General features: G+C 36.1%; 7 protein-coding genes across 8 annotated transcripts in view; 3 read left to right on the top strand and 4 right to left on the bottom strand.

The window, feature by feature from the left end:
- LOC100632530 (LYR motif-containing protein 4B-like) overlaps window positions 1-2,186 on the bottom strand; it is a 3,599-nt gene extending 1,413 nt beyond the window's left edge. The window contains exons 1-2 of the mRNA XM_003385018.3: window positions 2,016-2,186; window positions 1,729-1,849 (exon numbers count right to left, since the gene is read on the bottom strand). Of these exons, the coding sequence (XP_003385066.1) occupies window positions 1,729-1,849; window positions 2,016-2,098 (204 nt within the window). The 5' untranslated portion in view covers window positions 2,099-2,186. The remainder of the gene's footprint in view (window positions 1-1,728; window positions 1,850-2,015) is intronic.
- Window positions 2,187-2,503: 317 nt separating this feature from the next.
- On the top strand, window positions 2,504-11,054 carry LOC100636993 (uncharacterized). Its single transcript, XM_003385051.2, has 31 exons — window positions 2,504-2,543; window positions 2,838-2,897; window positions 4,181-4,327; window positions 4,432-4,573; window positions 4,625-4,680; window positions 4,736-4,908; window positions 5,033-5,096; window positions 5,145-5,210; window positions 5,368-5,529; window positions 5,622-5,710; window positions 6,401-6,498; window positions 6,549-6,713; window positions 6,934-7,081; window positions 7,138-7,201; window positions 7,262-7,378; window positions 7,542-7,679; window positions 7,747-7,874; window positions 7,933-7,959; window positions 8,009-8,158; window positions 8,257-8,447; window positions 8,591-8,685; window positions 8,737-8,835; window positions 8,949-9,239; window positions 9,327-9,439; window positions 9,503-9,634; window positions 9,710-9,800; window positions 9,855-10,012; window positions 10,282-10,393; window positions 10,511-10,603; window positions 10,663-10,747; window positions 10,832-11,054. Exons 1-31 carry the CDS (start codon window positions 2,526-2,528, stop codon window positions 10,984-10,986), a joined length of 3,627 nt encoding a protein of 1,208 aa, XP_003385099.2. The 5' UTR covers window positions 2,504-2,525; the 3' UTR covers window positions 10,987-11,054.
- Window positions 3,070-3,873, bottom strand: LOC100632403 (frizzled-1-like). Its single transcript, NM_001308623.1, is given in 1 exon segment — window positions 3,070-3,873. A coding segment is annotated over 1 exon segment (804 nt).
- Window positions 11,055-11,178: 124 nt separating the features above from the next.
- On the top strand, window positions 11,179-12,491 carry LOC109580770 (uncharacterized). Its single transcript, XM_019994298.1, has 2 exons — window positions 11,179-11,375; window positions 11,422-12,491. The coding sequence occupies exons 1-2, from the start codon at window positions 11,231-11,233 to the stop codon at window positions 12,435-12,437; spliced, it is 1,161 nt and encodes a 386-aa protein (XP_019849857.1). The 5' UTR covers window positions 11,179-11,230; the 3' UTR covers window positions 12,438-12,491.
- Window positions 12,492-12,550: 59 nt separating this feature from the next.
- Window positions 12,551-13,612, bottom strand: LOC100636866 (isoaspartyl peptidase/L-asparaginase-like). The gene has a single exon (XM_011404405.2). It carries the CDS (start codon window positions 13,567-13,569, stop codon window positions 12,622-12,624), a length of 948 nt encoding a protein of 315 aa, XP_011402707.1. The 5' UTR covers window positions 13,570-13,612; the 3' UTR covers window positions 12,551-12,621.
- A 44-nt stretch (window positions 13,613-13,656) lies between these two features.
- LOC100636742 (DNA (cytosine-5)-methyltransferase 1-like) lies at window positions 13,657-26,632 on the bottom strand. 2 transcript variants are annotated; one of them, XM_011404403.2, is made up of 39 exons: window positions 26,407-26,632; window positions 25,997-26,188; window positions 25,103-25,166; window positions 24,944-25,060; window positions 24,853-24,903; window positions 24,705-24,797; window positions 24,545-24,648; window positions 24,375-24,493; window positions 24,145-24,237; window positions 23,985-24,070; window positions 23,762-23,911; window positions 23,319-23,422; window positions 23,216-23,270; window positions 22,947-23,152; window positions 22,744-22,819; window positions 22,652-22,693; window positions 22,494-22,580; window positions 22,293-22,417; window positions 22,131-22,236; window positions 21,799-22,047; window positions 21,653-21,714; window positions 19,135-19,270; window positions 18,662-18,752; window positions 18,505-18,595; window positions 17,186-17,259; window positions 16,917-17,038; window positions 16,798-16,866; window positions 16,543-16,699; window positions 16,304-16,455; window positions 16,032-16,163; window positions 15,782-15,928; window positions 15,665-15,720; window positions 15,448-15,559; window positions 15,255-15,401; window positions 15,018-15,184; window positions 14,811-14,953; window positions 14,244-14,341; window positions 14,072-14,188; window positions 13,657-13,855 (listed from the first exon to the last, which is right to left on the bottom strand). In XM_011404403.2, exons 1-39 carry the CDS (start codon window positions 26,478-26,480, stop codon window positions 13,775-13,777), a joined length of 4,347 nt encoding a protein of 1,448 aa, XP_011402705.2. In that variant the 5' UTR covers window positions 26,481-26,632; the 3' UTR covers window positions 13,657-13,774. The 2 variants fall into 2 exon arrangements, with proteins under 2 accessions (XP_011402705.2, XP_019849850.1); XM_019994291.1 differs by having other exon boundaries at window positions 25,997-26,185.
- LOC109580768 (uncharacterized) lies at window positions 19,637-21,478 on the top strand. The gene is made up of 3 exons (XM_019994294.1): window positions 19,637-19,964; window positions 20,014-20,079; window positions 20,159-21,478. The coding sequence occupies exons 1-3, from the start codon at window positions 19,655-19,657 to the stop codon at window positions 21,325-21,327; spliced, it is 1,545 nt and encodes a 514-aa protein (XP_019849853.1). The 5' UTR covers window positions 19,637-19,654; the 3' UTR covers window positions 21,328-21,478.
- Window positions 26,633-27,070: the final 438 nt, after the last annotated feature.

The following is a 27,070-nucleotide window of genomic DNA, read 5'->3' as shown; positions in this document are numbered from 1 at the left end:
CGAGTAGGATTTTCATTTCGTATTTTCGTTGGTCGTTCGGAATCCTACTTCATCTTGTTTTTTTAAATTTTTTATGTTCTTGTTTGTGTTGATTTTTTTATAATATTTCGTATTTTCGTTGGTCATTCGGAATCCTACTTCATCTTGTTTTTTTTAAATTTTTTATGTTCTTGTTTGTGTTGATTTTTAAAATAATATTTATAGTATTTCTTTAGTTGCAATTGTGATACTTGCTGATTTTACACAAACAATAATTTTCTTTATTATTATTATCATTGTTATAACATTTATGAGAGACAGCATTGAATAGACTACTGTATTCATAGCACTGCAACAACGTCAGGACACTATAAATCAAAGAACAACACCACCTTAAATCAGACATTTTCTTATTGTAGATCACGTGATATATTTATTTATTTTTATATCTATTGAGATGCTCTGCTATCGTAGTCTACTGCAGCTATCGTGGAAAGATCATTACCTCCTCATATTATCATCCCATGGTGCTATTACTACTATTATTAGTCTAAGAATAGACATGCTGAAGGAATATCAACTATACTGATGACAAGTGAAACTAATACTAGTCTTGACACAAGTCCTTGTTCAAGAATCTGTGAGCTAAGAGTGCCCATCTTCCCTGCTGGCTGTTGTCAAGTTCATAATTATCATTGCATATCATAAGTCATAACATTAATTAATTGTTTGTTTTTTAAAATAAAATAAAATAACACACTTGATAAAACAGTAACATGTAAAATCAATACCTTCTTTTAGCTGGAAACCTCCACTAAAGTATTGCAGTAGTTGATTCCAAGCATAGCTTGGTAAAAAATAACTTAGCCTTCCAGAGCTGCAGATCTGAGCATGCGCGACCACACCCATGCAAATTTTGGAGCACATGGCAAGATTCTTTAATTAACAAAATGGCGGCATGCAGCTAAGATGGCTCGATCCAGCAGTCACAGTATCACTTTTTTCTTACTTGAAGAATGATCTGATGGGACATGGACCTGCGCATAGACTGTTGGAGTAGATTGGTGTAAGAATTATCCTTGTAGCACCAACTGATACTGAGATACACACCGACAACTGGATTGACAGGACTTGATGAAGATGATGATGATGAAGATGAAAAAAGGTGGCTGAACAAAACGGCCGGTTCGCCGATTTTTGACTTTTCGCTTAGACAAGGCCTAGAGCCACGCTAGTTGTACCATTGGAGTCCTCTAGTCAAGATAAGGTCCTCTATAAAGTCTGGTAAGCATAGGAGCTCGTTTTCCCGGTATAGCAAGGCTGCAAAAGTCGTGGCAGCCATTTTGTTTGGGGGTGAATCCTACTTAGTAACGCTACCGCGTTACTAATAATAGTACAGGGACTTTAATTGGCCTAATTTTTGTAACTTTAAAAATTCATAAAAAATCCAATTTTAATCGAAATCAGCTCAAACTTGCTACACAGCATAAAAACATGTATATGTATCAGAAAAAATTATAAAAATAAAGAATTCTTTCTTAGCCATTTTTGACAAAATTTTGCCTGGACCATGTACTATAGTACAGGGACTCGTTGAATAACTTTTAAAATTCATAAAAAATCCAATTGTGATCGAAATCAGCTCAAACTTGCTACACAACATCAGAACATGTATATGCATCAGAAGTCAGAACAAATGCAAAATATATCACAAACAATTCCATCGAATCACAACATCCTTTAACATACTTGTCTTTGAATGAGAGCTAAGGATTTGACCCCATATTGATATTCTTTTGAAATTGCAGCTGGATCTGTTAATCCTCTCTTATCTTTAAAGTAATCCTTCACACGACGAATAGCATATGATCTATCAATAACATAGTATAAGAAAACACCTTCATCTTTTTAAATCGTTTTAAATGACTATTATATACGACATACATAAACAAAAACAAATTACTTTTGTTTTTACAATAATTTTAAAAATTGTTTTAAGGAAATATGTATTATTTTAAAGATCATTAAGTTTTTACCTATAATTGTAATTTGCAAAACGTTCCCCTTCCCTCAACAGCTGCTTATACAATCCTAATACTTGCCTTGGAGTTGCAGCCATCTTTAAAATAGGCGAGGCTTATTTGGGCGAGTCAGCCCCACCCATAAAACACGTGGTGCTGTCAGTAAAGAAAATGTATCTAATGTATTATTTGGATAAAGAAGGTAAAAGAATCTACACTCTAAAGAAAATTGGACCAGATGGTACACCAACACTTTCTGCTCATCCAGGTACGATCATATTTCACCAAAATATTTGTTCTTAATCCTATTTATATTGAATAGCCCGGTTTTCACCGGATGACAAATTTTCTAAAGAAAGGTGGATATTAAAAAGAAGATTTGGACTGCTCCCAACACAGAAAGAATCCCTTCATGCTTGAAAATTTTTTATAAACAATTAATACAAAAATAAAAAATAATTTATTACTGTTATACGTGAATATGAATGGGCGTTGTAGCCACACCCATCTGCTGCTGCAGTAAAGATGGCGTTTAGTCAAGAAGTAAGTTCTAGTCAACTAGCTTTAGCTTCTTTGAATACATGTGTATTAGCTTACAGACAGTAGTGCTATGCTAACCATTGTTTAGTAGATGAGCTTAATACCCAATGATACTGTATCTTGTTGAGTGACTACTTTGATAGATATAAATTTCAACTTCACTATGATCACTGGAAACAAGTTTGCCTGGGTATAGGGCTCGGTATAGGGGCATTTTACTAGTACAGGCATCATAATTGGACCTAAATATCTAGATTTATTAATAGTTTTACATGTATGTTGTGCTTTCATTGTTAGAATAATCCAGATCGTGGCATGATTATACAGATCTTGGAGCATTTGTTAGAAGCTTGTATTGTAAGTGAAAATTGTACGATTATAGCTAAATAATAATAATATTTATTTAATAAACAAGAAGGAAGATTGTTTTGACAAAATTGACGCATCTTATAGACTACTGATTTACAAAACTGTTTACAATGTATACTAAGATGTTTCGACACTAATGATAACGAATAACAGACAAATCTTAATAAACAAGACACAAAGTTATTATTATTAATATGAATAGTCCAGCAATGGGCTTGCTGTATGTTGATGCATTGCCAGGACTTTCTGTTGGCTCTGGAAGATCTGTTGGCTCTGGAACACTTGGTGTGCTTGTTGCCTCCATGCATAAAGTTGAAGTCCTCATTTCTTTGTCTTGTGTGGTTTTGCCAGGACTTTCTGTTGGCTCTGGAACACTTGGTGTGCTTGTTGCCTCCACGTACGAAGTTGAAGTCCTCATTTCTTTGTCTTTTGTGGTTTGAGAGATACACGTGTAGCTCGATGTAGCTATGGATGTAGTGAGCGAAGTAGAGATTGGAGTTACTGTAGGAGTATGCTGGTATATTGTACTGTAGTTATCCGGGCCAAAGCAATCATTACTTTTGTTTGAATGGAAGTTATGGCATTCTAAGTGCTCAGGCCAGGTTATATTTTCTTTGGTTAGAAATGGTAGGCAGTCGTCATAGACTTTATTGCAGAGGCTCTTACATGGAGAGACTGTGTAGTGTTTTCCTTGTGATACCTCCTGGCATATTGGAGCATAGTATGAGCATAGGAAGAGGAGAGCATACTCAGAGCATTCAGCCCGTTTGATATGTGGGATGAAGTCATCAAGCTGCTTTGCAGCCTCCTTTTGGTTGCTTAATCCGTTTAGTGTAGGATATACAGTCATATTGTAGCCTGCCGCTTCGATGCAGTCTGGAAATAAGGTCGCATTTATCAGCTCACAGGAGTTACTCAGTGCTACTAATCCTCCCAGGAGGCAGAACAGGACTCCACTATTCATGGCCCTCTTTCTTTCTGTAGTAGTACTAGTGATTGAATGAAGCTGGCACTCTCCGTGTGTGGTCCTTATAAGCTAGTGATTCTCTGATTTGATTATAAGTTGCACAGAGGTTATTTTTCCTTGTTTTGTTTGTCACTTGAGGCCATTTGTGATGTAGCCATGCTATTATCTACATGGACTGTTACTCTCTACTCTTTTATAAATAAATTAATACTAATTTAATAATCTTTTCTATATCAATTGCTACAGTGTTTTTGACTCTTTATAACTTTTTTAAAATTAAAATGCTAATTTCTGTACTTCACAGGTAGAGCAAGCCCAGTCAATCCTTCCTAGTTTTGGCTCAAGCAAGCATATATTATTTGTTGCACAGGATGAGGTCCCTGCATTAGAGGACAGCAATAAGGTCTCGTTGATAAAGTCCCTCATAGCTCAAAGAGCAAAAATGGAAGTTGTAAGTCCATTATTATTTTGTACATAAATTGAGTTAATGAGCGTGCTGTTTTAGTATAATGGTGCTGAATATTGTATAAATTTAATGTTTTGCTTTTTGTATAGGATTCTATTAAGTACTGCATCAGAGTTTATGATAGAAGCACAAGTAAATGTCCATCAAAATGGCCTGGTTCAGTTTGGCATGGCTTACGTGATCCTACACAGGAAGCTCTGTCAATGGTTACTGCTGATGTACTAGTTGAGGGTAAATCAATTCTAAACTAAGATTTAAAAAATTTTTTATTTATCTTTGTAGCATCATCTAGTCAAAGAAGTGATGATCTTTTTTCGGGTTATAGTCAAGGATCATTTGTAAGAAAAGTTGGAGAAAGAGATCACATTAAAATGAGACACTTTTATTCAATAGGGTGACATCAGTACATTCTTGAAGTGCATTTCTAATTGGTCAGAAGATGGCGTCGTTTTTCCACAGCCGTTATTTCAAGCCACTATGAAGCATCTTAGCTCTTCATCTGAAGGAAAGATTGCAGTTACAATGATGGTGAAATCTGCTGTGAAAGACTTAGAAATAATCAAGAGGTGAAACATTATACATGTATATACTTGAAGTAGTTCTTGATATAGTTTTAATCTTTGCTTTAATGCATATACACTGTATATGTAGTCATAAAAATACAAATGTATGCTCACCTTTATTTTTTAGGCCTGATGAAATCCTTTCTGAAGGTAGCAAATTTTTTGATGCTCTTCAAGCACTTTTATCAGAGGTTAATTCTATTGCATACTATGAATGTGAATTATGTATCCTCATGTAGACAAGTGTACTGGATATAATAGGAGAGAGGTTTCTCCAGGAAGTTATTGAGGCTTCAATGCTACAGGTAGGTACATGTACATACTAAAAGAGCTTCTCTTTTAAGTACATATGATAATTATTGTTCATAATAATGTAGTTAAATGATTTTAGCATTTATCCCCAGAACTACTATCCTGCTCTTCAGGCTAGAAGTCATCTTGAATGTGCATTTCTTTGTTTAGGGTAGCTACTTTGAGAAGGAGAGCATATTGTGCTCTTTGTTGTCCTGCTCAACCATCATTGAACGAGTTCATCCATTGCTGATGCAGAAGAAATGGTATGCTTGTTTTACGGGCATAAGAGGATTCCCTACTTGCTACCAAAGAGATGTGGAGCAGATACATGTAAGATTAAATGAGGGCATGAATTTTTATACTTATAGTTAATTAATTTGTATGTATTATTATTGTTATTGTTTTATTTGTTTTTATTATAGTCAACTATACAAGATGGCCTTCACAAGTGTCACACGCTAATTCATTCAAATATTTTGCTCCTTCTCAGACGTCCATCAGCTAAAAACAAGTAGACACATGCATGTGTAATCTTACTCAATCTTATTCTATAAATATTTATGTATTTACTTGTTTTTTCCAAAAATTGGCTAACGAGCCAATTTTTGGAAAATACCTAAGGCTATAGCCCATGCTTTTTCCCAAAAAATGGCTCCAAAATCACCCCTAATTTTTATTACATTTTCTGGTAAATATTGATGTCCTTATGCTATGTAGAAAGTTTGAGCTGATTCCGACAAATATTTTTCAAGTTATGAGCATTTTAAAAAACTAGCCAAAATCTGAAAAATACCCAAGGCTATAGCCCATGGTTTTTTCTGAAAAATGGCTCCGAAATCACCCCTAATTTTTATTACATTTTCTGATACATATTGATGTCCTTATGCTGTGTAGAAAGTTTGAGCTGATTCTGATCAATATTTTTCGAGCTATGAGCATTTGCAAATTAAAAAAAAATCATAACTACATGTACATGTATTCCCTTGTTAATTTGGGGTACAATGTATTTATGAAAATTGACTAGGAGAGAATTCTCCTTTTTTATGTTTTTTCCAATGCGTATGACTTATACAAATGTGAACTGATTCCAATTAAAATTTGCTTCTGTATATAAAGTTACTTAAAGACGACAGACCTACACGTACATGTACATGTATTGGTTTTACGTTATGTACTGTACATGTATAATTATCACTATTAGTGTACTCTCGTGGTTGGCAGCTGTCGTTTCTTTGAATGAGACTCGTGCTGGCCCTAAATATGAACTAAAGAAAGGGAATCCTGGGACTTGTACTGATGGTAATGAGAGAATGTCACTCTGTGTGTGTGTTATCATTTTAATATCTTAGGATTTCTCGTCAACTTTTGTGCAGTCCTTTTGAATTTCTGTCAGCCGTTTTTCAGCAATCATCCATCAGCTCCTAAGCTCCCACTTATAGTCCCTGAATATCCTTCCTCCCCCTCCTGTCGGTTAGACTTACATAACGAGCCCTGCCTCTCTCACAGCATCATCAGTAAGTTACCTTATTATCTTAATGTACATGTACTTATTATTTGCTCTGACTTCTGAGTGATCTGTAAAATAACGACAACATTTTTATTGCGTAACATAATTTTTATGACTCTAAAATTACCGCCAATTCATAATTATTACATTTCCTGATGCATGTTGTAGTTCTTATGCCATGTGGAAAGTTTGTACCAATTCTGATAATTTATGAGATTTTTTTCTAGTCAATCCCGAGCGTCAATCCAAAGATCATGTTAGATTTCAGTGTCTTGATGGGAATTATAAGTTTGTGACAGAAATATTCTTCATCACGCTACGGGGACTTCATATTGGGCTACTCCCTGCAACTGATACTTTCATGAAGACTCTCAGGTCGGTAGAATTATGCTTTAAAAGTATAGGATGAATTTTTACATTGTATTTCGTAGCAACTTAGCAAAAGAGATTGAAAGGAAAGGAGGCGGTGATAAGCTATTGAGTGATCTTAACGGAGTAAGAAATAGAAATAAATACATATTTATGCGTCATATCTCTAATCATTTTGTTTTACAGTTGTACCTGATATCCGGTAGCTGCTGTCTATTGGATCCACTGCTAGTCCAGAAATGCTCTGAGTTCTATATCACTAATGCTGTCTGGCTAACAATGCTAATGGAGTCATGCAATGATGTAAATACACACACTGTAGAGAGATAGAGAGAGAATATAGTGACACTGTATAGAGATAGAGGACACAATGCATCATTACTTTACTTGTAGATAGAGAGTAGTAGATAGAGCATTTAATGTACATGTATGTATGTACATGTACGTTTACTTATATTGTATGTAGGAAAAGCTCTCCAAAGAGGAGATTCATTCTAAGCAGAGGAAGTTATTTTCATTGATACCAGAGCATGCAGTGAAGGACATGGTGAGGTGGTTTTTATTTGTTTTGCGGACTCAAGCAAAATTACTTCAAGGCCTACAGGTAAGTTCTGTTACTATCATCACTACTCCATTTTGTAATCTCTCTCTGTATGTGTGTGTGTTTCCAGTTGACCCCATTCGTGGATTGCTGCATCAGTTTATTGGAGAGGCCAGATCTGTTGCCCGGGCCGGTTGCTCAGAGTCAGATTATATCAGTTCTATTGGCTTGTGTTGGTAGAGACAGGGGTGACTCAAAGTAAATTTACTTCTATGTTATGAAGCTTATATATTATTTTATTTTTATTTTATTATAGTAGACTTCTGAGCACTGAGTCATGGGGGTAAGTTTGTATTATCATTATTTATTTTTTTTAAATTTATTTATTGTAGTGGTATTCGTGGCGAATTGGCAGCTATGGTTCAAGGTAGTCCGGCCTTTCAGAGTCGCCTTGGTCCTGCTCTCCTTCACACTTTTGCTGCCGTTGGTGTCGTTGAAGGACTCGATGTTGACAAGGAGGACTTTGATAAATACAGTGCAAGGTAATATCATTACGTATGTTTGACGAAAAAAATTAATCTGTGACTTTTCATTGTGTCTCTGATACAGAGTCATTGTTTTTATGATTGTGTATTTTCAGATTTGATATCACTCAACTTCTGCTGCATCTTTGGACTCAGCCGAGCTGTCGCGAGTCTATCATTCAGCAGTCTGGTACACAGAAATTCTCTTCTTTCCTTGGAGCAATATTTGATACGCTACTCTATCAACTCAATGATAGCATGACCCGAATAAGTAATGTACACAGAATGGAACTCGAAAAAGACAATGGTAATAATAATGTACATGTATATGCAATGAAAGAAATTTATTTTATATCTAATTTATGAATGTAATATTATGTGTTATTATTATTATTATTATTGTTATTATTATTTATTATTATTATTATTATTATTATTATTTCATTGCAGTTGAGACTTGGTTAAAATTATCCGGAGAAGAAACTCAATCAAAGGAAAGGTTTCTAGCTGCAGAGCGTCGAGCATCAAAGCATCTCCTAAACATGGTACATCTACATCCATGTAAGTGGCAAAATGATTAACTGTCTCATATTTAGGGTATGACATTATTGTCACTGCTTGAGTCAATAACTGAAGTAGAGAGTATCAGTAGGCACTTTGTTACTCCACCACTGGCTGTGAGGACCGCATCTGCTGTAAGTTGTAGAATTTTTTAAAAACTTTTTAAAGTTTCCCTTAAAATATTCAGCTAGAATTTGTGATTGCTACTGCATGTATATTATAATAATTGTAATGTTCTCCCTAACAGATGATGGGGTTTCTTGATCACCTCTGTGGCGCCAGACAAGCCGAGCTTAAAGTGAAGGATCCCGATCAATTGAAGTTTGACCCACGGAAACTGGTGACCCAGCTGGCTAGAGTGATGGTTCACATATGGAGGGTAGAGAAAAATGGTGTTAAAGAGAACGGGTTCACTCTATCGCTAGCAGCTCATCCTGACTATAGTCGTCAGGTAGTGAGTAAAGTTGTGAGTATATTGGAGAGACATCAGTTGTGTGGAGCTGATATCACTAACGATTATAAAGGCCTACTAGCAGAGGTTAGTTTATGCATTATCATTATGTATACATGTATATGAGTCTATTATAATTTTTTATTATTTGTTAATTTTTATGTTTGTTTGTAGTTGGATAAAAAGAATGGCCCAGGTGATCCTATGGCCCAAGCCTCAGTTACTATAGGTAGTGTTGGATCTGAGTTTAAGCCGGGGACCATTGCTGACTGGCAGAGAGAAATTGAGTGAGTCTAGAATGACCACAAACATAGATACACTCAATGCTTTACTAATCATTTCTTGTATAGTTTACTGACAATAGATAAGAACGCACTGCATGAGATGTATACAGGGACACTTCAAGACAGCGTTTATGATTCTGCTAGCCTTGAAGGAGTCCACTCATTGGAGGATAGGGCTGTACCATCAGCAGACCCAAGGTACACACTATACATGTACATCAACGTCAACAACACTATCTTATTTATTTATGTACGTGTATAATGTAAATGTAGGTCCCCACGGTTAATGGCTATACTCAGAGATATTAAACAATTACAAGAATCGCTCTCTGTTCATCCTGACTCTTCAGTTTATGTTAGACAAGTGAGATTAATAATATCAATTGTATATAAATACTATTTTTTTGTGTTTTTATAGGATGAAGAGAGGATGGATCTAGTGAGGGTTTTGATAACTGGGCCGGTTGACACTCCTTATAGCTATGGCTGTTTTGTTTTTGATGTATTTTATCCAACAAATTATCCTGTGGATCCTCCATTAGTGCTGCTTACTACAACTGGCAATGGGACTATAAGGTTAGGAGTTAAGGCCAAATTTTGTCAAAAATGGCTAGGAAATAATTCTCCATTTTAATAATTTTTTCTGATGCATATACATGTTTGATGTTGTGTAGGAAGTTTGAGCTGATTCCAATCACAGTTGGATTTTTTATAATTTTTAAAGTTGCTCCAAATGCCATGTACTGTATTGTAGTGCTTGTCAGCTCATGAAGCTCATGCTGTTTAGCTCACTTAGCATGTTTTGTGGGAAACCTTTGTTACCTTCTTGTGTACACATACCATAGGTTTAATCCCAACTTATATGCTGATGGTAAGGTCTGTTTGAGCCTATTGGGTACTTGGCATGGTGGTGACTCATCTGAAAAATGGAATCCTTTGCAGTCCAACCTCTTGCAAGTCAGCTATCATGCATAAATGCATACTGTGATGCATATTATGCATACTACAAACATCTACTGTAGTCTTCTATCAACAGTATAGAATTCATTCATTTTTATGCATGTCATTTGTTAGGTTTTTATATCAATCCAAGGTCTCATTTTAATCCCAGAGCCTATTTATAATGAGCCTGGCTATGAGGCAATGCAAGGAACGCCACAAGGGAAGGTAAACTAGTACTAGTAGTAGTATAGCTAATAGTGTTATGCCAACATTTTTTACTATAGATTCGTAGTAGTCACTATAACGCTTACATACAAGTCAATACTATAAGATATGCTATGCTGGAACAGTTAAGGCATCCTCCTGCTGGTAATACACAGTCCACTAAACTTATCATTTATTAATTATTTAGCTTAGCGTTTGGTAAACTTATCAAATCTTTTTTCATAATAGGATTTGAGGATACGGTGAAGATTCACTTTATGCTATTGCGTGAGGTGATACTACAGCAATGTTCAAAATGGCTTAAGAATACAGTCTCAGCCGATCATGAGCAAAAATTAAGAAAAGCTGTCAATGAGTTGAGAGAGGAACTAGAGAAATTGTAATAATTATTTTTGTCTTAGAATGTTTTTGTGTTCATTTTTACTTTTATATACAATTTCAACTTCAAGAACGTAGTATTTCTAGATGCAGTTGGCATGCTATTGTCTGTTTAGTTTTCTGCCAACTCATCTAGCTTAATTCCCCCTTTTATAAAGTGGAAATAAGATGTTATTCAAATTACTGTAGACTAGTCCCTCCCCTTTATTTTAGCAAGTTAGGTCTAGTACTAGTCTAGTTGTAGTATCTATGGAATCCACAAGAAACCCATACAGCAGTGATGTTGGTGCAGCAAGACCTGAAAGGTCAGCTAAGAAAATATCAATGGCAGATGATCCTAACCAAGTATCTTCTCTTGGCAAAAATAAAACAACACAGAAACCTCATGATAGATGTAAGCTATACACCTCATTATCTTCAATTATTTCTTTCCTTTGCAGGTCTGCCATCACAAGCAGTCCTAACTCCTCTTACTCTTAATGAAGCAGCTACTCCTAGTCTTGATAGCAATGCAATGGCTGCCCTGCCTACCTCAATTCATCCTGATGCAGCCATATTTCCTTCTCCTCCTCTAACTCCTGACAATATTGAGTCACACTCTTCTATAGATCCTCATGTAACTTTTATTATTCCTAATACAGCTACAGTATCCTCTACAAGAGCAATGCCCCCAGCAGAAATGTTTCAGTACTCTGCACCCCAGCAGCAGAAGCAGGCCTCAGTAGTGAGTCGTACTACAGTAGGTGGTTGTACTTTTGAAGACCTTTGCAATGGAGCTGTGAACTACACATGTGATCCTTCGTGCTTGATTGATCTTAGTAAAACTGATGCTGTAGATGAAGTAGTGCAACTCCTAGCAGAAAAACTGGAGGATAACATAAGAGAGCTGGAGATAGCAAGAGATGGTAAGGTTACAAAAATATACATTGGAAAGACATTCATTAGACAACGAAGGAAAGCAGGAGGTGGGTTTCAGCAATTTGATCGGATGCAACCAACAACCTGGAAAAAGAATGGCATTAGTTCACGCTGGGGTAGTCATAAAAGAAATAAAGGAAAACATGGTTTGATTGTCCTCACGGCAGTTACTAGAAAAGTAGTTCCAAAAGGAGTTGCTAACCAACAGAGGTATGCATTGATATTGGAGCAGAAACTAATCCATCATTATGAATTTCGTCAGGATGAGCGATTGGAAAATAAAAGTAGCAGTGAAGGAGCCAAAACCAAAAATATATGTTATGGATATGCATTGTACGCAGCATTTACTTTTGAGAAGAATGCTGATGATGAGACTACATCAGGCCTACCATATATTAATACAATAGAAGATCCTTTACCCACTCTTTCTGCCAATGCTGGGTCATCTAATCTCCAGTTTACACAACCAGCACATCATGTACCAGTTATAGTGACACCAACATGTGTCAGGAATGCAATAACTCAAACAATTTCTTGAACAATATAAATTAAGAGTATCACATAATACACTTAAGTAATTATATTTTTATTACCTGTCTTGTATTTAAATCTAATTTTTTCAAAATTTTTATTCATTATTTTATTTGTTATTTTATATTTATTGATAATAAAAAGCTAGCACAAAAAGCAAAAAATGGAAGTATGCATGTTAACTCTTGATGTTATGGATCTATTCCAGTCTCCATCACTCTACTGGAATCAATGCTGACCCATGCCATGCGTTTTGTAGTAAATCCTTTAGCAATTTCTCCTGATGGAGTAATGAGTATCAGCCCACCAGTCCCGCCTATCTTAGTCTTCATGAAGCTCAATCCCTCTTCAATGGCCTTTTGTGGTGGCTGGATCTTTGTTAAGTGCAACACTCGTGTAGCTAACGTTGCTCTTGCAATAGATTCCCCATGTCCGGTAGTAGACACGCCTCCAAGCTCATTATCTGCATATCCACCACATCCAATTATTGGACTGTCTCCAACGCGACCAACCATCTTACGAGTGATGCCACCAGTTGACGTGGCACAGGCTATGTTACCATGTCTGTCCCTAGCTACAGCTCCGACTGTATCGTGACCTTCAGGAGCGGCTAAATCAACCTTTGCTGAAAGAGGATCGTCCTTCTTGTTGGAAGCAAATATCTCTTGTACGACGGTCACATATTTAGAGTAATAATTCCAGCGGGACTTAGCTTCTAAGCTGAGGAGGTCCTCTGTGCTCACATACGGAAAGCCTTGCTCTTTAGCAAACTTGATCGCACCTTCTCCTGCCAACATGACGTGGTTGGTCTTCTCCATCACTCTCCTGGCAAGGCTCACCGGATTGGCTATGTTCTTTACACAAAACACCGAGCCCAGCTTAAGAGAAGACCCCTCCATTATGAGTGCATCCATCTCTATGTCCCCGGCAGCGTTGACTATGGACCCGTGCCCAGCATTGAAAAAAGGATTGTCTTCCAATACTCGGACGGCAGCTTCAACAGCGTCCAAAGCTGAGCCTGTCTCTGACTCCATGATCTTGTAGCCTGTTTCAGCTGCTAATTGACAGCCTTTGGTCTTCTCTGGTATCACGTCATCAGCAATTGAATAAGCTCCTCCATGGACTATGATCGACGCCATTTTAAAGGGTGTGTCATCAACAAAAATAAAAACAAATTTTTGTGTTAAATAACTCCACGTGCTTTCACGTGTGTCAGATTTAAAGAGATCAGTCACAGAAAAATAGGTTTTTTAAAAGTTAAATAATAATTAGTGATAATTATAGCTATAGAATTAATTAATTTAAATGTATTCCGTAAAAAGCAGTGATGGATAGTTCCTAATGTTATTTATCTTTCTTCTCCACTGACCTCTTTATTTCTAAACCGATTGCTTTGGCCAATGGAGGTGGTACTGCATTACCAACCTAAAGTTAAAATACCCAATAATAACAACACAATGAGTTCTCTGTGTGTGCTAGTATCATAGAGTGGGGAAAAGTGGCAAATTGCCAAAAATAAAATTCTGCATTCTGAGTATGATATGTGGCTGCAAATTCCCCAATATAAAAACGACCAATACATCCCAATCATGGAATTACTACCACCAAATATTCTTCCCTGCTATACGGCATAATACTGACCTGTCTGTGCTTATCAAGTATTGTTCCAAAGAAACGGAAAGTATCAGGGAAACCCTGTGACCTAGCACACTCCCTCACACTCACCACACGATGCTGCTCTGGATGAAGGACACGACCCTTACAATAAATAAATAATAAAGTAAATTATTTGTATTATTTTTCTCCTTCTCACTTGCTTCCCCATTGGCTCAGGATTAGTAACAGTTGTACTGAAGAAGCCGTCCCACTCTAACCTTCCATAGAGACCAGCCCAATGATTGTGTCTGTTACCTAATAGAAGATACAATTATAATGTAATGGATGTGGCCAAAAATGACTAGGAGAGAATTCTCCATTTTTATAATTTTTTCTAATACATATACATGTTTTTATGTTGTGTAGCAAGTTTGAGCTGATTCCGATCACAATTGGATTTTTTATGATTTTTAAAAGTTGTTCCAAAATCGGGTAAAAGTCCCTGTACTATAGTACAGGGTACTTGGACAAATTTCGCCAAAAATGACTAGGAGAGAATTCTTCATTTTAATAATTGTTTCTGATACATATACATGCTTTGATGTTGTGTAGCAAGTTTGAGCTGATTCCGATCACAATTGAATTTTTTTATAAATTTTTAAAGTTGCTCCAAATGCCATGTATTGTAGTGCTTGTAGGATGTTGTTTAGCTCATTTAGGATGCTTTGCGAGTAGTCAGGATATCTTTTACAGCTCTATAGTAATAATTTATTCTCTCCCCTACCTGTATGTGGTAAGCACCATGGTATAAGGGTTCCATACTGCCTGTAAGAGGAATCACAAGGTTGACCAGTAGCACAAGGACAGACACCTCTTAATGACTTATTCTTAGCTCTCCCATTCTTTTTATCATGATGAGTATATTGACTGGGAGAGAGAGACAGAGACAGACAGAGAAGAAAGTATAATTAGCTATCATTAAATTGCTTACAGTTTGGGTGCAGTAGTTCCATCAGAGAGTCTAATACATTTATTAGGAAGGTCCCTCCAGTCTGATCCAGGCCCAATTGGTATGAACCTCATACGAGCAGCAACCAATGGATTCATCTCTTTGCATATGTGATCATACAACACTGGCTGGTGCTGATTACCACGCATCTAAAAAAACATTAAAAACATAAACCCCAATACAAAGTGTACAAGGACTTGTGTGATTTTTTCTCCTCACCAGTCTCTGATAGTGACAGTGTGGCTCTCCATTATAATTCATGGAGCGTACAGCTGATCCATTCTTAATGTGAGGCAGGTCTGACATAGAGTCTCTGACAGTAATTGTCCTGTAGGGAGCTGAGTCCATTCTTATACTCCCCTCATACTAGGAGACTAAAGCTCATGTCATTCACTCCAAAGAGTGGCCCTACCTTAATATCATTGACCACTACAGTTAACTGACAGGCCCTTGGACTGAAGACATGAGTTGGGTTGGGAAAGTGAGGGAGCTTTTCTCCTGGGGCAGCTGCAAGTATAATAGCTCTAAAATAAATAAATAAATAAAATAAAATAAATATAATAAATAAATATGCACACCCACACATACATGTACATGTATTGCTCATAGATAAAAGCAAAATAATTTACCTTCTTCTTGTCTGAGGTACACCATATTGACCAGCTTGCAAGACACCAAACGTACACTAAAATAAAACGGTATAAGAATTGCTATTTTTAGTAACAGTTATATTAACAGTAACAAACCTGATAGCCCATCTTCACTAGACAGCGCAGTGTTAGTTTAAGTACCATGCTCTTTTTGAAGGACACAAAATTACGGACATTTTCAAGTAAAAAGAAACGAGGGCGATAATACTCACAAAAACTCAAATAAGAGATGACAAGCGAATTCTACAAAAGGTTAAGGTAGCATCAAAAACGTGTTAATACATGCATAAAATGCATTGAGAATGGAATCAAACATGTGTCAAGTACTAGTGGGAATAGTGTTAACCTTAAATTGAGAATATTCTCTTGAATTAAATCTGTTCATTCCACTGAATCCCTGACAAGGAGGTCCACCACACAACAACTCAACATCACCTTTCTGAGGCAACAACTGACCTCTGGAATTAGTTTTAGCACCCTAACAAGAAAAAAAGAAAAGTACATGTACATCACGTATACTTCATTATAAACATTGTTTTAAATTTATTGTTCTTTCTTTATAAACATTGTTTGATTTATCCATTCATCTTCCCTTCTCTCTATCCCTCTTTATTTTACCTCCATTACTAAACTAAGCAGTATATTACAGTCGTCAGTGAATACTGTTGTTTGGCTGTTGTTAAGTCTGAAAGCTTGAGCAGCTGGCTCATCAATCTCAACTGCCCAACATGAATCAGCTACTCCGGCTTGATGAAAACCTTCAGATAATCCTACAGTGACACACATGTAAGTATATGATCAAGTTTGGTCAAAATTAGAAAAGCATGTATCTCCTATACAATATAGTATACTCTAACCTCCACAGCCAGCAAACACATCAAGCATTCTCAGTTTCTTAAAGCTACTATCAGGAGTGATCTCATCTTTCTTATCATCATCAGTGCTGGTGGTGGCGATGCTTTCCTTTGATCCTTTAGCAGGTCCTTTACCTTTACCTTTACCCTTTGATACACCCTACAGTATAAATAAATATTTATAAAATACAGCACTTACAAAAACATTTAGTAAACTAATTGATGCCAATATAAATTACTTATCAATAAAGTGACTACCTTTCCTTTCCCTTTGTTCATTGCATGTACTGGAGGGTCTTCAAACTCCTTAGTATCAGCACAATAAGCCTAAATATATATTTAATTATAGTATAATGTTTTATCAATATATGGCTGACCTCTACAAAGTAAAAGTGGTTTGGCTTGTTGGAGAAGTATGAGTCAATGTCTTCGGTAATGTCTTCCTTGAATTTCACAAAACACTTTCCACAAACAACATCACCAGCAACTACTGTAGTCACTACAATAAACAAAAATATAATTATGACTAAAATTGAATTAGATCACCCATAAAATTTGAAAAAAAGAGTGCCACATCAATTATATGCATGTACATAAAATTACATGTCCTTCGTACAATCATGTATAAATGAATAAAAATAAGTACCTAAATCACTCCAATAGAGTAAATTGAGGTCATACTGTGCAGTAGCTTCATCTCCTTTGTGTGTGTCCTGTGGCCTGAGAAAGTAGCAAAGTTAATACATCGTACAGGGTAATTTTCAGATTTTGGCATATTTTTTAAAATGGTCATAACTTGAAAGATTCAAGTCGGAATCGACTCAAACTTTCTACATAGCACAAGGACATTAATATGTATCAGAAAATGTAATAAAAATTGGGGGTGATTTTGGAGCCATTTTTTGGAAAAAAACATGGGCTTTAGTACAGGGTAATTTTCAGATTTTGGCATATTTTTTAAAATGGCCATAACTCGAAAAATTCAAGTCGGAATCGACTCAAACTTTCTACATAGCACAAGGACATTAATATGTATCAGAAAATGTAATAAAAATTGGGGGTGATTTTGGAGCCATTTTTCACAAAAAACCATGGGCTATAGTACAGGGTAATTTTCAGATTTTGACATATTTTTTAAAATGGCCATAACTTGAAAAATTCAAGTCGGAATCGACTCAAACTTTCTACATAGCACAAGGACATTAATATGTATCAGAAAATGTAATAAAAATTGGGGGTGATTTTGGAGCCATTTTTCACAAAAAACCATGGGCTATAGTACAGGGTAATTTTCAGATTTTGACATATTTTTTAAAATGGCCATAACTTGAAAAATTCAAGTCGGAATCGACTCAAATTTTCTACATAGCACAAGGACATTAATATGTATCAGAAAATGTAATAAAAATTGGGGGTGATTTCGGAGCCATTTTTTGGAAAAAACCATGGGCTATAGTACAGGGTAATTTTCAGATTTTGGCATATTTTTTTAAATCGCTATAACTAAAAAAATTTAAGTTAGGATCGGCTCAAACTTTCTACATAGCATAAGTACATCAATATATATCAGAAAATGTAATAAAAATTGGGGGTGATTTCGGAGCCATTTTTTGGAAAAAAAGCATGGGCTATAGTACAGAGTAATTTTCAGATTTTGGCATATTTTTTAAAATAGCCATAACTCGAAAAATCCAACTCGGAATCGACTCAAACTTTCTACATAGCATAAGTACATCAATATGTATCAGGAAATGTAATAAAAATTGGGGGTGATTTCGGAGCCATTTTTTGGGAAAAACCATGGGCTATAATAGTACAGGGTAATTTTCAGATTTTGGCATATTTTTTTAAAATCGCTATAACTCAAAAAATTTAAGTCGGGATCGGCTCAAACTTTCTACATACATATGTAGCATAAGGACATCAATATAATATAATAAAATTTCTAATTATTACTATTATTACCTGTAGTACATTCTCAGTTTAATGTGAACAATCTTATTATTATCGATTAGTTTACCTCCCAATGATTTAGAAAATATCTCTAATACTTGACCTATGGAGAAAGAAAGTAGTCTAAATATTACAAGGCAACCAAATAAAAATTGATGGGCGACCTCACCAATTTGAAACGGACTAGGAGAGTCAATGTTACTGCCTTTGACGTAATCAGAAACCTTCCGATACTTCTCAGGATATTCAGACTCATCAAACTAAGAGGGGAAGGAAAAGGGAAGAGAGAGAGAGAGAGAGAGAGAGAGAATCAGGAATGTAAACATGTCACTTATTGATAAAAACACAAGGTCAGGTTTTTGTAACACAATGTGAGCAGCGTATGCTGTTACTTCCTTATAAGGAAGTAAATGGCTGCAGTGATTATTAGTAATACTAAATTGTTATGAATTGGAATCAAAAGTTTTTTGTTGTTATTTTCAGTGTTGCGCAAGTACAAAATGCTTGACTATGCAGTTTGTAGCAATGATTATGCAAAACTAGTAGTACAGGTATTGCAATTCATATATCGACTCATTTACAGAATAAGCATTTCAATTTCATGTGACACAACAATATGATATGCTACATTAACTCTAGTACCTCTTCCTCTTCCTTCTTCTGTTTCTTATTGGCAGCAGTTCCACTGGTTTTCTTAACATTAGGAAATGAATATGTATGAGGAGAGAGATAGACACAATCACCAATGGAATAAGACTCTTCATTTAACTGGAATGAGCTAAGAGGGAGAAAGTATGTGTGTAACAGAATATATGTAAAAGATAAAATTCAAGTAGGAAATAAAATGTACAATAGCAGGTAAACAGAAAATATAAATATAACAATATCACTTAAGAGTATATTAATGACACTAATGAGGTATTGATCTACAATAATTTAGTTAATTTTGAATCAGAATTAAAACTACATAGTGTTCTGACATTCATTGGTCAGTTGCAAGCAGTCGCAGGGTTGAAAGTACAGTAAATTGGTAGGTTCCTGTGGAGAGCTACGTAATGAAAATACTAGTCCTGTTGTTATGACTAGTACTGCAATAACAAAATGTAAAACTATAAAAGAAAGTAAAAGAGATAGAGGAGACAGAAAAAAGAGAAAGAGAGGAATGGCCAGTTCCAGTAATCAAGCATATCTCTATGAAAGGCCACAGCTGAGCAGACTCTGTTCTCAAATAAGAACTTCAAGATGGCATCAGCTAGGAATACAGCTAGAAGTGGATCAGGCAACACTCAGTAACATCAGAGATGATGGCTCCATCCCATACGACGAGAAAAGATGCCGCATGTTTGAGAAATGGCTTGACGGTAACTCTAGAGCAACTAATAAGCAGCTGCTGGAAGCACTGAGACTAAAAGTGATTGGAGAAGATGCAATGGCAAAGGAATATGAGCAGACACTTGTATCAAGCCAACAAGGTACAGTAGAACATTCTGAATATAAAAATATTCAAATCACATTTCACAGAAACCAACAAGGCAATTGGGTGTACAGTAGCTTCAACACAGCATGAAGATAATCCAACTAGAGAAGGTAAAGCTACAAAAGAGAAAGAAAAAATAAAAATTGAACTTTAGTCATCTTTCTTATCCTATTCTTCCTTTTCTTACAGTAATGGAAGAGATGTTAAAGAAGGCAATAAGCACAAAAAAGCTAACCGGCGAGGCACTGCAGCTCCAAGGAATGTATCACAAGCTCCTACCTTTAGTCCAGACCTCGTGCAGAGAAGATAAACTTGAGCCGATGAAAAACATCCTCAGGTCAATACTTCAAGAGAAATCCCTCTACCAATTGGCAGCCATTGCTAAATACCTGAAAGAAATAAACAGCCTCAGCTCTGTAGATCAAGTTTTCCAATTCCTTGTCGAGAAACACTTCATAAGTTACCTCAACTTTCAGCTACTCAAAGAATTCGCAACTGAGACAATATGTGGTCCTAAGGCAAGCAAGAAGATAGAGAGGGAGATCTCAAAGTACCAGAAGCACTTTAAAAGCTTCATGGATATACCAGAGTTCTCAACTCTGGTACAAGTCTTTGATAAAACCCCAGAGCTCAACCCAAGCACCATAATGGGACTCCCTATTGTAATAATATCATTAGTTGACTCCTGGAAGCATCGGAACAGAAAGGAGCTGAGTGATTGGATACCTTTTCTCAAGGAAAACAAAGACCTACTGCAGTCAATTGGATATAAGTGTATACTCATCACTTATGCCATCTTTCCTGTTGATCTTCCTCAGGTGATGACTTTCCTTAACGATTGTACTAAAATGGAGGAGCTGAAAAAGAATGGGATAACTATAGAAATATCAGAAGAGGCTACGACAATGTTTAAGTTACTTTCACCTCCAGATGTAAGTATCTTGATATCAAAGTTGGAGGCAGAAATGAAAGTTCTGCAGGAAGAGAACATAAAGCTCAAAGAAATGACCGAGTCTGTGAAACAGACTCAAGAAAAGATGATCTACATGTTCACGCAGACTCAACAAGTGTTGATACAAACTCAAGATAAGATAACGCAAACTCAAAAGGCTCTGATGCAGAATCAGGAAAAACTAATGGAGAAACTGATGGTAACATCCTTGCACCGTAGGAAATCATTACAAAATGGAGAGCAACACATAAGAGTGCAAAAAAGAAGAAGAGCAAAATCAGATATATTCGATCCTGATAGCATCTCAGAAGTCCTTAAAGATTCAAGTAGCAACTATCCAAGTGGAGCTGCTGACAGAAGATCTTCCGCTACTGAGAATACTACATACAATAGCTACACACTCTGACTTAATAGAATAACAGACACATTATATGTACCTGTATGAGCAATAACTGCTCATGTGAAGTGCTGAAGCATAATATTACACAAACATGTAATACTTTACATTGCAGTTGTTTTTTTAATGATTTTTCTAGTAGCGTTTCATGATAAATGAGCAGATACAACCATAAATATACACTTTAAGAGAGATATAAATGTACCTACATGTATATAGATGTACCTCTAGGCTTACATATAAAATAGTTGTATACAATATACATGCGAAGTAGTATTGGAGTATTGATTGACATATACATACACAGTAAATACGATACTTTTATCATTCCTACCTGTAGTTTGTGATCTTTGGTTTCTCTGACTCTATCTTATTGATAGGAACTGCAGAATGTACCTTAAAAGAGAGAGAGTGTTTAAAACATTATTATATGCACCGATTAATGTACACATTTACATGTACATATTAAATGTCATTTACAGTTTTCATGTGATTTCTTCTCTCACAAGAGGCACACTGAGGTATGAAACCATCAGTGGGTGGGTGGGCATCGTCTGATATCAGGTATCTTATGTATTCGCTCGGAATGTCTTCAAAACGTGCCAAAGACTGGTCGTAGTACTTCTGAACGAAAAATGTCTTCCCGTCTTCCTCAATCTCTTTTTCATCATCAGATACTTCCTCCCCACCACACATGAACCAGTTACTCACCGGAGGCTTATACTCAACCTAATAGCAATTGATAATACAGAAATTACATTGATACATGTTGTATGTACATGTATAAGTTGCTCCTTCTCCCTCTCTCTCACCTCCACTTTATCCATGATAGCCCCAAGAGGATTATCCTCACAATCGTCAATAAGGAACAGCTCCCGTGGATCTCCAGTCTCGCCTAATACCGTATCGGTTGATCGACTTTAAAAATAATCATAATAATAAAACTACAAAAAGTATAATTGCTGGATGCTTACTGAAACCACCATCCGTGAAACATTTTCTTTCCGTTTGAGTCCTCATACATTGACATGATTCGTGTGAGGTAGAGTGGATCATCAGGTACTTCTGGACAGACTGAAACTACATCATATAAACAGACCTAAAAGAGATGAGTATAATATATAAACAAGCTCTTTGCGTAAATAATCTATTAATATCTCCCTTTCTCTACTAACCTTCTCTTTGTTGTTAATGAGGACTTCAGTGTAGTAGCTTTTGCCTCCTTCAACAAAATCAGGCTCACCAATCCACTCGACCTTTGTCTACATGCAACAAATAATAATAGGAATTCATACAATAAAGTTACATGTATTTGTACATGTATATATTGTACCTTTATTTTCTTTATCTTCTTTGACGGAGACTTTAAGTCTTTCTATAAACATTAAGAGAGTTTATTTTCAGGCCACACCTACACTAACATACCACATTCTTCAAGTCAGGATCAGCTGCATCGTTATCTTCCTCTTCTTCGGCCGTCTGTACTGCCATATATGGGCATCTGAGAGGAGGAGATAAATAATAGAAAAAAAGAGTAAAGCTATCACATGCATAGATACACAAACATATGAACATGTACATTCAGGGACACACATGCAGTGCATTTGCAATGCATTTCAATGACTGACCTTCTGTTAACACAGGCTTGCTTTGATCTTCCAGTTCCTCCAAACTTGATCATGTCAGCACAAGCATTGCACTTGCCACAGTCCGGCTGCTGGCACGTCTCACAGACGCCACACCTCCTCCTACGAGGGGCGGAGCTGGACTTGTTATCAATCTGATTCTTGAAGAACGTCTCAAAGATATCTCTTACTAGAGGAGTGGTTGTCGCCTGTACAAAATCACAACAAAATGCACAAATTACATAATTATTTCATAATAATTATTATTATACTTTTGTTTGCTTGGTCTTTTTGACTTTAGGTTGGTGTGGACGTCGGCTTGATAGTCTAAAAACACCAGGTCATGGTGGGTAATACATATAATAAATGTCAAACCTCTTCCCCAGTGTGACTCCAGCTAGTTTTATTAATGCTCTCATGCATGGAGACACTAGCAAGAGATCTTCATCCTCATCGCAGTACTGATCATAACTCTCAACCTATCAGGAAATGTAATTAGTACACAGGTACATGTGTACATGTACATACATGTACATGAATTTGAAAACTACCATCTATCTGGAAGTTTTTACTATGATTTTATTTTTACTGGATTAGAATTTTACAAAAATTAGATCACACACATAACTACATGCCACATTCAATAATACATAACACAGTCTTATTTAATAAAAATTAAATCACAGCACAATTTTAAAACATAAAAATTTTCTACCGAACGAATTTCCTGATCTACTGTACTACTGTTACAGTACTATATACATGTACTTATTGGAGTCCATTGTACATGTAAGTGTAGTACATGTACATGAAGGTACCTGTTCCACTATGAACTGTGCATGTCTCAGTAAGGAATCTTCAGTGAATGAAGTGCAACCGATGGATTGAGGAGGAACTGACGTTTGAATCTTATTCAATAAATCCTCATACGTAGCAGCTGGGAATTCCTCCAAGTACTCAATAAGAATCTGATCAAAAACAAATAATATTAAATAATAATAATAATAATAATAATCATTATTATTATTATTATTATTATACCTTGCTTAGATATATCTTTTCCTGTACTGACGCCATGATCTCAGCATAATCATCAGAAGCATCCATCAGTATGTACTCAGCATATGCTGTAGAGAGGAAGGGATTAAATGGAGGAGAGACAGAGACAGAAGGTGTAGTATATAATTCACTGTGTGCATACCTGTAGAAAAACCCACAAGTGCTTTCTCTCCTCCATCAAATCCAGCAATCCACCATGAGTTAATAGGACCAAGCTGTCTCGTAGGTATACCATCTACAAAATCATACAAAAAACAAGTAACAGGTTTCAATTCATCAAAAACCAATTTTGATAGAAACTTTCTGTGGGTATATAACTTTTCATATTACTGTAGTATATAAATGTAATAAATGTGTGTTTATATATAATACCAGAAGGATCAGGGTTCTCATCATATATGGGTTTGACCCAACCACTGAAGAACAGCTCGACATTCTTCTCTACCAATCCAGTATCAAAATGACAGAGGTGATGGTTCTTATCATAAACACTATTATCAATTAGGAATCATAATAATAAATATAAGTCTTTCACTGTATACCTGAATCCAGTTATCTTGTGCTGAGGCACATCATCCAGTGCACTCTCTTGATCAGCACTCAGAACTGATAGACTAGGATCGGCCAGTGTAATAAACTCATCATTCTATCAATAGGTACACACACATAATGGGCATGGATATATGTTACATGTGTACATACAGCATTAGGTGGATCACCAATAAATATCTTCAATCTTGGATCATCACTACTTCTCTTACAATAGGTACAGGGTGGCTTTGATGACTGAGGAGCCTAACATTATCAATAATAATTATAATAGTTTTAAAAATATATATCTCTAGCATACTTCACTAGTCTTGTTAGCGGGAATATCGTCATGTGGCCTTAAGTCATGTGACTATAGGACAATCAAATAAGGAGATGATGCTATAGTGTACCTTATTATTTCCATTGGTGGCTGCTGATGTACCATTTGATGAAGAGCCAGTCTCACTCGTCTTTGCTTTCTTAGCTTCTTTCTCTTTCCCCTCCTCTTCCTCTCTCTCTTCCTCTCCCTATAAGAATAAGTAGATCCTGTGGGTCACAATAGCACTCACAGTTGGTGCAATGGCTGAAGATACTTCTTCTTTCTCTTCTTCTACTTTAGATCGTTTCTGTGGACTATACAAAAAAGAAACACACAAAATACATACGCATTAATCCCCTGACAAGAAGCTAGGCACTATGCCGAAATCCTAATCAGGCATGGGGTCAAGCACTTGGTGCTTGTACTTAAGTACAAATAAGCACAGCTTTCTAAGTACTTAGTGCTGCTTACAAGTACCTTTTCAATATAATCTATGTGCTTTGTACTTGTACTTAATTACTTTTACAAATTTACAAAAGTGCTTTTAAGCACAGCAAAAATTACACACGAATAGTGTACATGTACATGTACATGTACATCTACATGTACATCTACATCTACATGGTACATCTACATGTACATCTACATGTACATGTACCACTACATGTACATGTACATGTATATCTACATGTACATGTACATGTAGTATACAAGTTTAGTAGCACATTGTGTGATTGTGTGTTAGCTTGAAGAATGGTAATGGCATCACCATTAGTGGTATCACTCCAAAGCTCTCTGCTTCCATTTATTATGAACAATTCACAGAGTTAGTGTTTATTAGATGCAATAGTAAATTAACTATAATTGTAATTTTACTTTATTTTACACTTATTGAATATCTAGTACTTATTAATGTACTTAAGCACTCTGAAAAATGCTTGTTCTTGTACTTAAGCACTTATGTTAAAGCAATAGATTGTGCTTGTGCTAGTACTTCCAACACATTTAAGTGCTTGCGTTTGTGTTTAAGCACATTATCTAGTGCTTGACCCCATGTCTGATCCTAATGGAAACCCTGTCTTAATATTATAACTCAATCTTAGAAAGTGGTCTACTATATGTACATGTACATGTACACACTTACTCTTTATTAAAAAAGCTACCGATACCCAGCTGCCTTCCGCTGGTAGAACTTGACTGTATTTTGGATGATTTATTTGTGGAGTTCCCTCCCGATAAATTAGAGGATGCTCCTGTTCCTGACGACTTTCGTTTATTATTTGATCTTTTAGCAGTCGTTACTCTTGATACCTCCATTTCATCATCATCATCATCACTATAAATGAATGTATTATCAACCACACCCACCCGAAAATATAAGCATGTGCTTTTTAAGTGGGCGTGGTTTCGCATCCTCGCTAAACCGCACCCACAACTAATTAAGACTCAACAAAATAGTAATTTTTTTACACGAAGACAATGTAACAACATGTATTTTATAAATTATTTTATAAATGATGGCGTAGGTGTTAGTATGATTCGATTGAGACTCACATAATCCTTGGGACCCGCTTCTTCTTGCTGCTCGTTTGAAATAATAGCTCTTCTTCTTCTTCTCCTCCTAACATTTTTATTCCTTATGGGAGAGTTGACTGAGTTGTAGCTTTAGGCGGACCTCCCTACTATTCAGTGTTTTCAGCCTCAATTTCTGCACCAGAACACCCGCCAAAATTACACGTGCCACGCCTATATGCCGGTTATTCAAACATAATCGGATATTGTGCTCGGAAATATACGGAAACCACGTGGTAACATTACATGGGAGCCTCAGGGATAGATAAAGTTATCAAGTTATTCAATTACAGCATAGAACCAGAGGCAAGGGCGAACCTAGATCATGCAAGTGATACCCATTGTAGATGTAATCAATGCCTCCATAGCTTTTTTGTCAAGCATTCATGATTTGATTACATATTCCAAGAGTTTACAGTTTGTGGGTTGGGCTTGGTTACATTACTGAGCTTGTGTATAAATGATTGCCAGTTCTAATATTGGCCATTTTACTTGCAAATTGCTAATTGCCAGAATAAAACCCCACCAACTTAAAGTGCTATGAGTTAAATTTTTTAGTATTTCAAGCACCATTAGCCCCCCCCACTTTCCAAAGCACTCTGCATTCTGAGATAATAAATGTTGTAGAAATTTTATAAGCATTTTA

Source organism: Amphimedon queenslandica, unplaced genomic scaffold, assembly GCF_000090795.2.
Source record: "Amphimedon queenslandica unplaced genomic scaffold, v1.1 AMPQUscaffold_13478, whole genome shotgun sequence".
Taxonomy (NCBI): Eukaryota; Metazoa; Porifera; class Demospongiae; order Haplosclerida; family Niphatidae; genus Amphimedon; species Amphimedon queenslandica.
The sequence above is the reverse complement of the archived record's forward strand: the minus strand, read 5'-3'. Positions and strand labels throughout refer to the sequence as shown.

What these genes read in the sequence shown, in the direction of transcription:
- LOC100636742 (XM_011404403.2), bottom strand. Translation starts at nt 26,480, where the DNA reads ATGTTAGGAGGAGAAGAAGAAGAAGAGCTATTATTTCAAACGAGCAGC. An exon ending in CCGCTAACAAGACTAGTGAA is followed by an intron (nt 24,798 to 24,852) that starts GTATGCTAGAGA and finishes TGATAATGTTAG; the next exon opens with GCTCCTCAGTCATCAAAGCC. An exon ending in CCAAAGATCACAAACTACAG is followed by an intron (nt 19,271 to 21,652) that starts GTAGGAATGATA and finishes TCTCCCTCTTAG; the next exon opens with CTCATTCCAGTTAAATGAAG.
- LOC100636993 (XM_003385051.2), top strand. An exon ending in TGCTGATGTACTAGTTGAGG is followed by an intron (nt 4,574 to 4,624) that starts GTAAATCAATTC and finishes TTATCTTTGTAG; the next exon opens with CATCATCTAGTCAAAGAAGT. An exon ending in TATTGAGTGATCTTAACGGA is followed by an intron (nt 7,202 to 7,261) that starts GTAAGAAATAGA and finishes TTTGTTTTACAG; the next exon opens with TTGTACCTGATATCCGGTAG.
- LOC109580770 (XM_019994298.1), top strand. Translation starts at nt 11,231, where the DNA reads ATGGAATCCACAAGAAACCCATACAGCAGTGATGTTGGTGCAGCAAGA. An exon ending in ACAGAAACCTCATGATAGAT is followed by an intron (nt 11,376 to 11,421) that starts GTAAGCTATACA and finishes TTTCCTTTGCAG; the next exon opens with GTCTGCCATCACAAGCAGTC.
- LOC100636866 (XM_011404405.2), bottom strand. Translation starts at nt 13,569, where the DNA reads ATGGCGTCGATCATAGTCCATGGAGGAGCTTATTCAATTGCTGATGAC.
- LOC109580768 (XM_019994294.1), top strand. Translation starts at nt 19,655, where the DNA reads ATGGCCAGTTCCAGTAATCAAGCATATCTCTATGAAAGGCCACAGCTG. An exon ending in ACTTGTATCAAGCCAACAAG is followed by an intron (nt 19,965 to 20,013) that starts GTACAGTAGAAC and finishes CACATTTCACAG; the next exon opens with AAACCAACAAGGCAATTGGG. An exon ending in AGATAATCCAACTAGAGAAG is followed by an intron (nt 20,080 to 20,158) that starts GTAAAGCTACAA and finishes CTTTTCTTACAG; the next exon opens with TAATGGAAGAGATGTTAAAG.